This window comes from Diceros bicornis, chromosome 3, assembly GCF_020826845.1.
Source record: "Diceros bicornis minor isolate mBicDic1 chromosome 3, mDicBic1.mat.cur, whole genome shotgun sequence".
NCBI lineage: Eukaryota > Metazoa > Chordata > Mammalia > Perissodactyla > Rhinocerotidae > Diceros > Diceros bicornis.
In genome coordinates, this window is record NC_080742.1 from 15,184,648 (window position 1) to 15,199,081 (window position 14,434).

Genomic DNA, 14,434 nt, shown 5'->3' on the forward strand with positions numbered 1-14,434 from the left:
AAAGATCCCTAATGACCCTGCATCCTCTACCCCCAGGGCACAGTCCCAAATTCAATAGCCCACTCTTGGCCTCCTCTCTGCATGTCAGCTCTAAGCAACAGAGCAAATTGGCTGAAAGTAGGCATCGGTTCTGAAAGAGAGAGCTTTTCCAGCCAACTCGAGTCCTCATCCTCCAGGTTCCTGGCCTCCTCTAGCCAGCAAGGGAAACACCAGTCCCTTTTAAACTGCAAACGCTCCAGCTCTAAACCATGACCTCCTTTTTGGGGTCCTCATTCCCTTTTTTCTTTAACCAACTCAGGTTACAAGTTTCTGACACTTAGAACTCAAAATAGTTCTCACTAGTCCAGCAGGCCTGGAAAGCAAGCGCACTTACACACGTACACAAAAAAATGCCCTGTATTTACACATACATGCACGCGCACACGCAATCCAGCATCGCTTCACCTCTGTTTCCATGTCACATGAGGGAAACAAACATTGAAGAAAAAGGGAGAGAGAAACTGCTCTTCCTTACTTGATCCATGGACAGAAGCCATTAAGTCTTAAATAATTCTCAATCACTAGAGATAACATTTTTCTGTTTTCCCTCCTCATCCATCCCTGTGAAGGAATACGATGTTCTACAGAAAAGATTTCTATGATCTCCCAGGTATAATATTGTCCCCAGTAAGTCAGTTTCATTTATTTACAAAAGAAGCTTGAACATCCATGGTGAACAAATCTGAAAGTGACAATCCATTCCTCTACCAAGTCTTTTATGTTAGTGACAAATAATTAAGAATTTAAGCCAGAAAGCCATATATATTTTTCATGAAATCCCTTCACTCTTTCTAGAGGACACCTCACAGTTCACATTCATTGGGATAATTTAAAGCCATCCATTCTCCTCATGAATCGTCACCTTCAGATCTCTACAAAGTCAAAAGAGATTCCTCCTGTACCCCACTACAAGCACACCTTATAAAATAAGGTGTACGGATAGAGAAAGCAAGGAGGATTCCAAACCATATCAGATATATCAGAAATGCAGAGAAGCTGCAATGTGCTGTGGGGATTTTCAGGGCCCATAAATAGCCAATGTTTCAGCATTAAATAATTCAATTGGAATATAAAACTCAAGAGGCAGCAGAGAATAGTAGTTAAAAGCACAGATTTTGGAGCCAGACTGCCTACATTTGAATACTGGCTCTGTTGCTTAATAGCTGTATGACTTTAGGCAAGTTACCTAAACTTTCTGCCTCAATTTCACCATCTCTAAAATGAGAATAATATTAAGTGGAACCACATGAAAGTACAATTTTTGTTGGTCAAAAAAATGGTTGGATATTGACAGTTTAATGTGGTTCAACTTAAACTCCTACCACTTAGGAGTGTTATGAAAATTAAATGTGCTAATTTATGTAAAGTACTTAGAACATTACCAAGCACAAAATGGGCACCACATACATGTTGGCTTAAAATGAACAAATAAAGGAATGAATTAATGATGGATGGATGGATGGAGAGATGTACATGAATTAATAGATTAAATAAAATTGGCTGATACATATTATGTAGTGATAGCTATCATAAAGCTTAAGACTCCTCAGAACTTATCTGTCATGAACATAAGGCAGGTAGTTTATAGCAAACAGGAGCTTATTTGTTTCTTATAATGAATACCAATTTATATGCACATCTTCCCAACCAGACTTTTGTCAGTTTTTGTAACTGCTCTAATTTTTAGCACCGTACCTGGCATGTAATAATAATAAATGTTTGTTGATTGAATGAACAAATGACCAATTAAATGAATGACTGCTTACACATGTGCCAAGGATGTTTTGAGGCCTGATTTGGTCCTGTTTCAAAATCCTAAGGAAAACTTTTAGCTTCCAAGCACATAAGAATCAGCTCAATTTCTGACACCCAGTCAGACCCACTTCCTTCTGAATGTTAACTTTCTCCATCAGATAAACTAGGCCTGAAGACATCAGAGAAATATCTCCCTGAATCAGCTCCGCTGGTTCAAAGTATCCTAAAAAGTTGCAGGGGACCAGCCTAGGCTCCCCACAGTTACTGACAAGCTACAGTAGAGTTCAATAATTGGGGGAGATCTGGTCAGCAGAGACCAACCTCAGGCCCATCTCTCACAGTGACACCAGACACACAACTTCTCACACACAGGAGGTCTCATCCTTGAACTCACAATGTGCCAAAGTCCAGGCACCATGTGAAGAAGACAGAACAAATTTATTACAACAAAGGACAAAAGAGCCGAGACTTACCAGGAGGCAGAGGTAAAAACAAACTGTTAGTAGCTTCCAAAATCCTGGTCATGATGTGAAAGACCGCAAATTCAGCAGCACTAGCCCGCCTGTTGCTGGGAAAATAACAGAGCAGCATGTCAGCCAAGGAGCTCATCTCTAAAACCCCAATTGTCTAAGCAGTGGCTCTGAGTACCACATACAGAGGGAATTCTTGCTAATCATGAAAGGCTATGCCCCATAGAAATCCTCATAAATATGGTGGCGACCATCAGCCTAATGCCTAGACTCTAACCAGACAGGAGGCACATAAATGATCAACTGTATTAACTTAAATTCCCCTTCTTGGCAGTACTGAGCTCATGTGCCCTTCCCTCCTCATCAACCATATGCCAGGGAAAGAGGTGGGTGATTAACAGGGCCATTCTAATGCTGAGTACAGAACTAAGAGAGATGATGTCAGGGCTGCTGAGAACTGCTTTCAACTGGTAAGTTTCAAAAAGGCTTTGCTACAATAGGCAGCTATCAGAGTCGTTTGGCTTTCTGTACACTATGATAAAAGAGAGCGAGAGATACTTGCGTACAAGTGGAGAATGCAGGGATGAACATTATGTTTTGTCCAGCTGGTTTCCAGGATTTGGCAAATGAGATCCAGCTGGAGGTAAAGACAGTCTGTTAACGTCGGCTCATACTCTCTCCCTCAGGGGCCCCACAGCCACCCTGCAACAGGTCTGACGGGCATGTTCAGGGCAGCTGGCATTCAGGCTGTGCCCGGATACAGAACCAGCCTTTCTGAGGTCAATTCTGAGGCACTGGAATCCAAGATGGAAAGACGGAAAATGAGCACCAGAGTCTAACAGAGCACCCTCTGTCTGTGCGGGCAGTGCCTCAGCTGAGCTTCCCGGCCTCGCCAACAGGCCCCCTGCTCACACTCCCAGGCCCTTGGCCATGGATGAAGGTCAACTGCAGCCGGGTTTGCTCCAGGCCTATTATGTGACAAGGGCCAACAGCTGACAGTCAGAAAGAAGGAGATACTGAATAGAATGGAGGTCCTAAGCGTGAGCTGTGGAGTGAGACTGGTTTCAAGGCCAGGGTCTATACTTTTCTAGTTTGTCAGCAACAGGGCAGTCTCCGAGGAGCTGTTACCAGCCACGAATCCACGCACTGCACACGTGGCCTGAGAACAGGGGCATATCTTTCAGAAAGGGCCTCCATACAGGCACAGACAAATGCTATTTATTCTCAGTGATACAGATTCTCAGTTTCTCTTTGGCTGAAATCAGGAAAGACAACATGTAAGCAATATCATCAGGTCTGCAGCAACTTGCGAGGATTTGTTTTAGAAAGGCTGTCCAGCCACCCTCCTGAGAGGGGTCTAGGCGTCATGGCCGTGTGCTGCTGGGCAGAGGCGAGCAGAACTGGCCTCAGTCAGTGACTGCTGAGGCGGAAAGTCAGGGGCACTGAGTTTGCTGAGCCTACATCTGTACCATTTCTGGTCCTATTGGTTCTAGGTGTTGTTAACACAAACTAGCATTAAAACTTTTATATGACTAACTATGGGGAAGAATGATGCTTGAACAAAACCCCTTAACACTTTGGAAGGTCACACTTAAAGTCAACAGAAAGAACAGTGACAGGTAGACATGTTAAATAGTCATGTGTGATTAAAGGACTAAGAAAGTAGGTTAAAATCAACATGGGGAAGATCAGTAACAGATTCACCACGTGAGCTCCTCAGTATAGTTCTCCTGCAAAGGAGAATTATTTAAGAAAAGAGAATTATTATTAAAAATTATTTAGGAATTATTTAATTATTTAAGAAAACTTCAGTGCCCTAATTATAAATATCAGTATATGAGAATACCAACCTCTCCTAATACATGAAAAACTATGAAACTTAAACCTTACTGTAGAAATTCAAAGATATAATTTAAAAACAGTCACTAATGTCTACCATAAAGGCAGAAACTTCAAGATTAAACATGAAATTAAATCAGGGACATATCTAATAAATTTAACTAATCTTCCAGAGTTCAATGCAAAAGTATATGTTTGCACGGTGGCTCACTTGCATTCTGGTCTTACCCAAACTTGGAAAAATGGAGTGTTCTCTTTCTGTGTATTTAAATACTTTTAAAAATTTGTCCAGGAAGATAAACAAATACATGGACCAGAGCAGGAGACGGTTGGGGGGAGGGCATAAGGGGTAAAGGTGCACACATATATGGTGACTGACAAATAATAATGTACAACTGAAATTTCACAATGTTATAAACTATTATGACACCAATAAAAAAAATTTTTTTAAATTTGTCCAACATTTTATGTCTAGGTTCTAAGCAGAGTCAGGCCTCAACTCCGTACGCTTTTTGAAAGACTCAAGACAGCCTCAAAGTTCAATCTAGCAATATCACTTCTATTTACACATGAACTGGTGATACTAATTTGGGTCACACAATTTCAGCAAGTGGCTACCAGGTAGATGAGCTGTCAATCTCAGCAGCAGACTCTAATGTGGTAGTATCTATACAACTGAGCTGGAACCTGGCCTAAGTGGGCCATTGGAGCTAATTAAGAACTGGAATTCAAGTTCTTTCATGTCTGCATAAATCTCCACGTATAGAAATCATTACCTACTATTTAATAAGGAGCTGGAAGATGCCAAGATGAGACGTGAACATTCAGCAACCATGCTAAATTCATCTCTGTTCTGTGCTTCCATGAGCATATAATCACTATTTGAAGGGAGTGCAATAAACCACTTTCAAAACCAAGTTCTCATTGTTTTTGGTTCTTTTTTCCTGTTCCTCAATCTATAGCACCAAATATACTGGTTTGAGGATGGGAGACCTCCAAAAGCCTAATTTGAAAAACATACTGAACCACATACTGGGAACTATATACCAGTGGCCGGGGGGGTAGAGAACAAAAAGCAAAACCAACCAGTTTTGAAACGTAGTCCAGAACCATCTGGTCAATTCTCTTCTTTTCTACACCCTGTAGGTGTCTCAAAAGATGGTCTTTTAGTTCAGACACCATCTGAAAACAGGATATGGATTAGATAAGTCACAACCTACCCACTGCCATCTGCAGTTGATTTGAATTAGATCCATTTATTAACATTCCTTATCAATATGAAAAATATTGGGTCTGAAGATCCCACCAGCAGAAATGTATAACCTTCAATATTCCTCTGATGGGCACATATCAGAGGCACCCTCAAGAGGAATTGCTCATGATTCACCCAAAGCCCAGGGAGCAGCTGAGAGTCAGCCTCCAGGCCCTGGTGAGAATTCTCCAAAGCAGCCAGTGGAAGTCACTAACTGAGAAGTCAAAAGCTTTGGGATCTACCAAAGGATTGAGGTCTACCGCTCCTGGCCCTGGGGAATTAACAGGAACAACTCTAAACATGGAGGGACTGTGTCAAAAGGGGCAGAGAGGATGGGGGCAAACATTTGGGTATTTGGAAGGACAGACAGAGGCAGGAGGAAAAAGGAAATGCATCAGGTACCTCCCTCTGCACAGTGGCTGTAGACATTCTGCCCAGCCCCCTGACATGCAAAGGCAGAGAAATATTCATTCTAGCGCCTCCGGATATGCTTGTTTCTATACCCGCTCTGTTCTGATCATCCTTGGGGCTCCCCAGTCAGTGTAGCATTCCCAGCCCTCCACACCTTTTGCCTTTCCCTCTCCTCCTCCTTCTTCCTCCTTTTTTCTCCCTTTTGCCTAGATGCCCCGTTCAGCTAGAGACCCTCCTGGCTAGAGAGATCTCTGCACCAATAAACAGCCTATGGGAATTGTACAACTGACATCACACGTGCACACATCTTGTATTTTAGCAGATTTAACTATATGACACCCTGAGTAAAACTTAGCCCATGGCACCCTGGGCCAGGACAGAGTGGTATACTATTTCCATTCAGTCTCCTGAATGTGCTAATTGATTTGACTTAAAACAACAACAACAACAAATTTTTTTTTCTGTCTAAGTATAATACACACTTTTTTGTGCTTTTTCTACAATAACCACAAAGATGAAAATTAAAATCGCCCATAATCCTACCACCTACATCAACATTTTGGCTTTTTTATTTTCCTTTTTCAGGTGTGCACTCTTGTTCTAATGTTCTGTAATCTGTTTTTCATGTAATAGTTTATGTCATTAAATATTCTTTACCACACTAGTCTTAATGGTGGCACAGTATTCAATTTTATAAAGTACTATAATTGAACTATTTATTCACTTCTTGTACATATGGGATATTTCTTTTAATATTGTTAATAACACAATAAAAAATCCTCATACAAAAGTTGTTTGCCACATCCTCAATTATTTTGTCAGATTAAATTTCTAGAAATGGAATTTGTTGGGTCACATACTTAAGGTTTGTGCAGACACTGCCAAAATGCCTTCCATTGTGGTCACACGAATTCTTAACTGCATCGCATGAGGCTGTCCAATTCCCTGTTCTCTGAACTTTGCTAGTATGATTTTTAAATTTTTGTCAATTTGACAGGCCAAAAAAACAAACAAACCCAATCAATCAACCAAATAAACAAACAAAAACACTTGTTCTATTTGTCATTTGATTATAGCAATGTTAAACATCCTTTTTCTTCCCCTCCCCCAACTCAGGATTTTTTTGGCCTAAATTTACTTTTGAAAATTCATTGGTCACAGTTTCCCTTCTGGTGTGTTGTTCTCTTATTGATTTATAAACTTTATTTATACACCAAATGCTAATCATTTATCACCTAGGTTGCAAATATTTTTTCCAAATTTATGTTTGCCTTTTTGTTTTTCTGTTTCTGTTTTAAGTTTTCAATCTATCTTTTCCTATATGTCTATGTTCAACAATATACTTAAAAGGCTTTCTCTATTTCAGTATTATTTAACTACCCAGTTATTTTATTCAAACTCTTTCACAAAGTTTAATTTTTTATAGTAGAGTTCTTAATCTATCCGGTATTTCTGCTGGTTTATGGTATAAAATGGTGGTGTTTGGGGGAGGAGAAATCTAACAATTTTCTTTTCCAAATAGTCAACCACTGACTGATTAATTAAAATTCTTTCTTTCCATACTGATTTTTTAAATTCCTCATGTATCATACACTAAAGATTCAAATTTAAACTAGAGTCTCTATGGGTCGGCCCGTGGCTTAGCGGTTAAGTGCGTGCGCTCTGCTGCTGGCGGCCCGGGGTTCGGATCCGGGGCGCCCACCGACGCACCACTTCTCTGGCCATGCTGAGGCTGCGTCCCACATACAGCAACTAGAAGGATGTGCAGCTATGACGTACAACTATCTACTGGGGCTTTGGGGGAAAAATAAATAAAATTATTAAACTAGAGTCTCCTGTCTATTTCTGTACAAGCACCTTGTTGTTCCTATTCCTGTAGATCAACCACATGAAGACATCCGCTAACGCCAGTCCCGCTCCTCTTCATTTTGTCAAGTGAGTCACTTAATCAATTGTCAGAGAAATTTCATCAACTTTTTGCTTATAATTTTACTAAACCTAGAAGCTAATAATTTGGAAATGGAATATTGTTTTTCATTATCTTTTCTAGCTAGTTAATCCTAATAAAAAAAATATAGAATCACCAGCTTACTAACTTGCTCCTTACTATTTTCCCTTTTCCCAGTTGATTATTTTGTTTGTATGTTGCATTAGACAATCATACCATCTTCTTTTACATTTGTTTCTTATTGTATTGGCTAGAATTTCTAGAACAATATAAAATTTTAGACAAAATAGCAAGGATCCTTAACTTCTTTCTGATTTTAATGGGAATGCCTCCAACCTTCCATTAAGAAAGATGCTGACTACTAGTATCAGACATCTTATCCTTCGTCCTATTGAGTTAGTGTATTCCAGGAGTGGAATTTTACTTTTATCAACTTTTAACACCTATAGAGATTATCTTTTTTTCCTCTTTGACCTAGTGATGTGATTAATTACATTAAATATTTCCTAACATTAAAACTTCCCAGAAAGAACCCCACTTGGCCACGTATTTTCAAATAGTAAAAGTGGTTGTTGTCTGATTTTGGTTTTACGGTTAAGCCAGCTTTTTAAAGTCATTAAGAAGCTTTCCATCTTTTTTCAAAAATACTTTACGTAGCATGGGAATGATCTGGGCCTTAAAAGTTTGAAAGAACTAACTCATTAAATAGTTTGGGGCCTTTTTTGGAGATAAGCTTTGACATTTTTTTCAAATTATTTCATGGTTATTGTGCTTTCCGGTTTTCTATTTCTTCTTGGCTCAAGGTTGGTCATTTCTATTTGCCAAGGACACTTAAACTAGAATGTTTAAGTGTATGAATATGTAATTATAAATATTTTTCTCATATTTTTAAACTTGCCATATCTAAGGTAATAGTTTATCCCGTTCCTGAGGCTGCACAGTACTAAAATATTTTATTAGACTTTCCAGATGTTTCTTTAATCAGTTTTCTAAAGATTTTTGATTTACTTACCAATACTGCTCTTCAATTAATTTATTTTGATCTTTTCTTTGGTCTATCTAATAGCAGGACTTCTTGAGAAAGAATACTTTATTCTGTTGTATTTTAAACCCTGAATACAAATGCAACAGAGCTGTTGCTCTTTCCTTGTTGTAAACACTCTCAGTGCTCTATATTTCCTTACGATGTTTTATAATTATATATTTATTGGGGTGACTGATTAATGTGTGTCTCCCTCACTAACTACAAATTCCAAGGGGTCAGAAATCATATATATGTTGCTTCCCCCTGAACACATGGGGCCTCTAGTGACTGGCAACAACTGTGTGTTGAAAGAATGAATGAAAAACAAGATTAGAATGACAAGTACCACCTAGCCCTTTCCCCTCTTCTTGGAGCCCTTTGTTTGCCAGCACCTAAACAGCCCACAGACCACTTACCAGCCCCATGAGCAGCCTCTGGTGGTTGTCTTCCTCCTGGAAGAGGGGTGTTAACCTTGGCTCTGGAATTAAACAGAGCAATAGTCAAGCAGGGCAGTTTTCAGGAAATGGGCTAGAAGGAAGAGGAATCACAGCCTGGGTTTCCCTTCTCTGAGTCATTGGGAAAACATAACACTTCCCTGATAGGATGAAAATTTTTCATTAGCTAAGTGTGACTTAGTCCTGCAAGCTGAACTTATCACTCAGGTGACACGCAGAGAGCTCTGTGAAACAGTGAGGGAGAGACCGACCGGGAAAGAAAGAAAGAAAACAAGGAACACACTTCCCAATACCAACAGGCTCAGGCTTGGATTTCCCTTCAATTCGAAAACTCACCGCCCTCTAAGAATCTCTGAGAACCTCTGCTTCACTGAGACAGAGCCACGTGGGCCTCTCTTAACCCTATGAGGGCCGTAAACCGGGGGATGGGGACTTGGTGGAAGGATTGCATGACTCTTCTCTCTGACCCCCCAGAGTTCAGTGACTTCAGGAGTTACCAGTCAATTACTGTGGCAAAGAATACTAATTGGCACAAGTTATCGGACTGAAAAGGTAAGTAGATCAAGATGGAAAAGTGATGTATAAGGTTCAACCAAATGGCACTTTCTCCACCATGATTTGCACGGCACCAGCAAGACTGGAGGGGCAGGCAAACACGTCTTGTTGGAGGATCTGCCCTCTCACTCCTGTAACAGCAGCTGCTGCTGACTCTTCCCCTCTCACAATGCCTGAGACACAGCAGGTCAAGAGGCCAGAGCCTCCCTGGTCATGGTCTGCCGACTCCTTGTGGGAGGGCACAATGCCTCTTGATCCCTCAGGAGGTCCCCTGAGGAGGACCTCATTGTCCCCTGAGGAGGACAACGCACAAAATGGATAAATGGTTTGCCCAAGAGCACATGGTTAGTATGTGGCCTAGCTGGAATTTAAGTCCAGTTCCATCCAGCTCCAAGCCCATGCTCTTCCCTCATAACCACACTGCTCACCTAGAGGCTCCTCATCTTTGTTCCCCTCTGACCCACCCCAGCGGGTGCCCAGGTGTTAACCAAAATGAAAGGAGCATACAAGTCAAAGACCTTTGCATAATCCCACAGTTGGAGAGAAAGCAGCCCTAAGGCAAGGGAATTGCCGCAGTGCACCCTGAGGGTACAGCCAGAGGGCATGTTAATTAGACCAACTCTATGAGGAAAAATAATGAAAACCAGAAGGCCAACCCTCAGGGACTCCTCCAGCAAAAGCACAGTGAGCAGCTGTCCCTAAAGGTCCTGGTGCCCAGAGAGGCATGGAAGGAGCTGGTGGCCACTCTAACAGGAAAATATTAAAGGGTGCTGCCTTCATTACACTATCAGAAGTGATTTTCTTGCCAGCTCACAGTGGTAGGAAGAACAGTGTCACAAACAAAACACTGACCGAAATCCAGAGGCTTCATTACAGGTCCTTTCTTAACCAGACGCCTTGCTTCTAGGTTGGAAATCACCCTACAAAGAAATTAGCCAATGTTATTTACACAGGAAGTATTATTTAAAAAAAAAAATGAAAGCCACAACACCATACAAAGATATCCTCCTCAAAAACCCATAAAACCACTGCAGAAACTGTTCTCAGACTGTTGAAAACCTCAAAAACTTTAATCAGCTTGGCAAAAGCCGCATTAGGCAATTATAAAATCTCAAAATCCTTTAGTGTGAACAATGACAATAATTTAGAACAATTGCAGCTCTCAGTTTTTCAAAATAATGGGAACAGAAAATAGAACAGGGGTTGGAATGGGGCCTATCCTTGTAGCACTGTGATGACTCATCTATCCAGAAAACACGCTTTCAAAATAAAAGCAAGCTCACCAGCCCACTAACCTACTGTCTGTACCCCATAAAGTGCTCAATTAACAAGAGCTTTCTTTACCACTTATCCCTTTAAAATCATCCGTCCCTAGGAGGCAAGTCTATAAGGTTTAACATATAAACTTTCCCACTAGAAACTCCAGCAACAAACTCCAGAACAGGGCGCAGGCAGCTGCATGCGTTAAGCTGACAGCATCGTTTTGCTGAGGATACACAACAAAAGTAAGCTACTTCCGAGAAACAGAGCCAAAAAGAGTGATCGCAAAAGATAATCATCTTACAGATAACAATAATTCTTAATTCTACTTACTTCACTGCATTATCAAGAATACTCCTCACATACACCACGGACCTTCTTTCTCCTGTTTTCTAGGAGTGAGAACATGTCAGAGGGGTGGAAGGTGAAGGTTTTGTGGGTGATATATATCACATCAAGGACATAACACAATATAGCTAAGAGTTTCAGAAAAAAGAAATATACTTTCCAGGTAATCAGAACACCTAGATTCTTAAAAAATTGTTTTAAAAAAACATTTTATTCTGAAACTACTATAGATTTACAGGAAGTTGCAAGTCAACTATATATTATATACAGCAAAACCACACTATACACAACAATGCTACAGAGAGATCTCATGTACTCTTCACTCAGTCTCCCTCAATGTTTACACCTTATAGAAATAACTATAGGACTATATCAAAGCCAGGAAACTGACATTGGTACCATGAGTGTACCGTTCTGTGTCATTTTATCACATGCATAGATTCATGTACCACAATGTACCACCACAATCAAGATACAGAACTGTCCCATCAGCCCAGAGATCCCCCACGTGCTACCCCTTTACAGTCAGTCACATCCACTCTTCTTTCCACCATCCCTAACCCCTAGCAACCACTAATTTGGGAACACCTGGATTTTTTTTAAATCAATTTTTGACTATACAAGTAATGCCAGAACACATCTGAGACCTGGAAGTTAATCCTACTTCTACTATGAACATGTTGTGTGTGTCCCTTAACCTCTTTGCACTTGAGTTTCCTCCTCAAGAGAATAGGGATCAGAGAAGCACCTCAGCCTATTGGGAGACCAGTAGCAACAACATAACAGAGCCTGACAGCTGCAGAGCGGGCTGCAACGTCAGCCAGCCTAGGACTTAAGGCATCACCCGGATCTAACACACTATGATTTTGCTTCTTGCTTTGTCCTCATGAACCCACACATACCTCTTCCGAGATCAGGTTGTGCCACTCTCTCCTGACCACGCTGTTGTTATAGAGTAAGTGTGGCTCGGAGTACTTAACGTATTCCAGGTTGGAGTTCAGTTTTTCCCAGTAGCCCTTAAAGCTATGCACCTGTAGGACACAAAAACATCCATGAGCTTGAGAAGCAGGCCCTGTGGCCCCAACTACCCAGCAAAGACCACACAAGCCTTGCTGCACGCTGGGCGCACCTTATCTCCTCAGCTCTCGTACAGCAGCCCTTCCGAGTGAATACCTCCCATGAAAAACGGCATTCTCATCCCAATAGGAATTCTAAAATAGAGACTTAAAGAGTCCTGCCTCTCCCACTTCTCTTTCTACCTGCTTTTGCACAGAAAGAGCCACAGCTCACTTTCCAAAACTGGTATGACTGCCCTAGGTTAAGGCTAAGTGGGGATGCTTATATTAAACACATCAGGCCATTTCCTCCCCAGAGACCCATTTTTTTCTGATTTAGGGCCTGTCAACAACACCATGTTCAGTCAGACAATGTTCATAAGATTTGGACCACGTGAAATAGGCTTCCTTTCCCACTAAGCTTATTTACTTCCAAAGGATTTTTTTCAAAACCTAAGAATCAGACAGGTGAAGGCAACTAGTTTCACATTCAGTTGTCAAATACTGCAAAACAGAATTAGTCAGTGTTCTAAGTCTTTGACATATTTGAGGTGTGAATAATCTTTTGCTATTATCAAAAAGACAAAAATAACAAGTGTTGGTGAGGATGTGGAGAAAAGGGAACTCTTGTGCACTGTTGGTGGGAATGTAAACTGGTGCAGCCACTATGGAAAACAGTATCGAGATTCCTCAAAAAATAAAAAATAGAACTACTATGTGATCCAGAAATTCCACTTCTGGGTATTTATCTGAAGAAAACAAAAACACTAATTCGAATAGATATACGTACTCCCATGTTCATTGCGGCATTATTCACAATAGCCAAGACATGGAAGCAACCTAAGTGTCCATCAATAGATGAATAGATAGAGAAGATGTGGTATTATACAATGGAATATTATTCAGCCATAAAAAAGAATGAAATCTTGCCATTTTTGACAACACGGATGGAACTCAACGCCATTATGCTAAGCAAAATGAGTCAGACAAAGATAAAGACCTTATGATTTCACTTATACGTGGAATCTAAAAAACAAAACAAACGAACACACAAAACAGAACCAGACTCATAGATATAGGAAACAAATAAGTAGATACCAGAGTGGGGAGCAGTTGGGGGGGTGGGCAAAATAGGTGATGGGAATTAAGGGGTACAAACTTCCAGTTATAAAACAAATAAGTCATGGGGATATAATGTACAGCATAGGGAATATAGTCAATAATATTATAACTTTATATGGTGACAGATGGTAATTAGACATCGTGGGGATCATTTCATAATATATATAAATATCAAATAACTATGATGTACACCTGAGACTAATAGGATATTGTATGTCAATTATTCTTCAATAAAAATTAAAAAAGAATGTATGTTATGTTCATTTTTAAATAAAATGCAATAGCAATAAATTTTTTAATGTTGAAGGATATACTGACAAAAATTTTGCCTTTAAATCAATGAAGATAAATTTATGCCACACACTTTCTTGCCAAAACATATGCATTTATAAAAGATCTGACTGGAGTCAAGGGTGCAACCCGTGGCCATAAAACAAAGTGAGCTAACATCTACTGCAGTAACAGATTTGACTGCATTGTAAGAAAAAGAGAGAACTTAAATAAAATACCCCTCAACCATGAAAAATGCTGTTATGTTCAACAATAGCACATTATCCAAATTCTTACCGAAAGGAGAGCCACAACTGGTTCAAAATGGATTTTGGAGTCTCAGTAAAGTGAGTTAAGTAACATTAACTTGCTGTTTCAGAAGCCTGAAAGGCCCACCCACCCAACATCACTTCTCACAGAAACAGGAAAAACTATTTCCAAAAGAAAAGTGTCATTTCTAGAAGAAATCGAACACTGGAGTCTGGTCACAATTCCCACTTGACCTACCTCGCTCACTTTTCTTTCTCTTTCCATTTATTTATAATGAATGTACCTGTATCCACCCTTTGGTCTTCCTTGTATTGAAAAAACAATAATAATGAAAGCAAATCCTGCCGACATTGGGCAGTAT

General features: G+C 40.3%; 1 protein-coding gene across 5 annotated transcripts in view; it reads right to left on the bottom strand.

The window, feature by feature from the left end:
* The window catches only part of GSAP (gamma-secretase activating protein), an 80,034-nt gene that overhangs the window by 6,720 nt on the left and 58,880 nt on the right, over positions 1–14,434 (bottom strand). For 4 of the 5 annotated variants that reach the window (XM_058524023.1, XM_058524041.1, XM_058524061.1 and 1 more), the window contains 7 exons: positions 12,259–12,387; positions 11,342–11,400; positions 10,601–10,668; positions 9,155–9,216; positions 5,190–5,285; positions 2,831–2,901; positions 2,268–2,362 (listed from right to left, as the gene is read on the bottom strand). In XM_058524023.1, coding sequence (XP_058380006.1) covers positions 2,268–2,362; positions 2,831–2,901; positions 5,190–5,285; positions 9,155–9,216; positions 10,601–10,668; positions 11,342–11,400; positions 12,259–12,387 — 580 coding nt within the window. The remainder of the gene's footprint in view (positions 1–2,267; positions 2,363–2,830; positions 2,902–5,189; positions 5,286–9,154; positions 9,217–10,600; positions 10,669–11,341; positions 11,401–12,258; positions 12,388–14,434) is intronic. The other variant, XM_058524032.1, reaches the window with a different exon arrangement.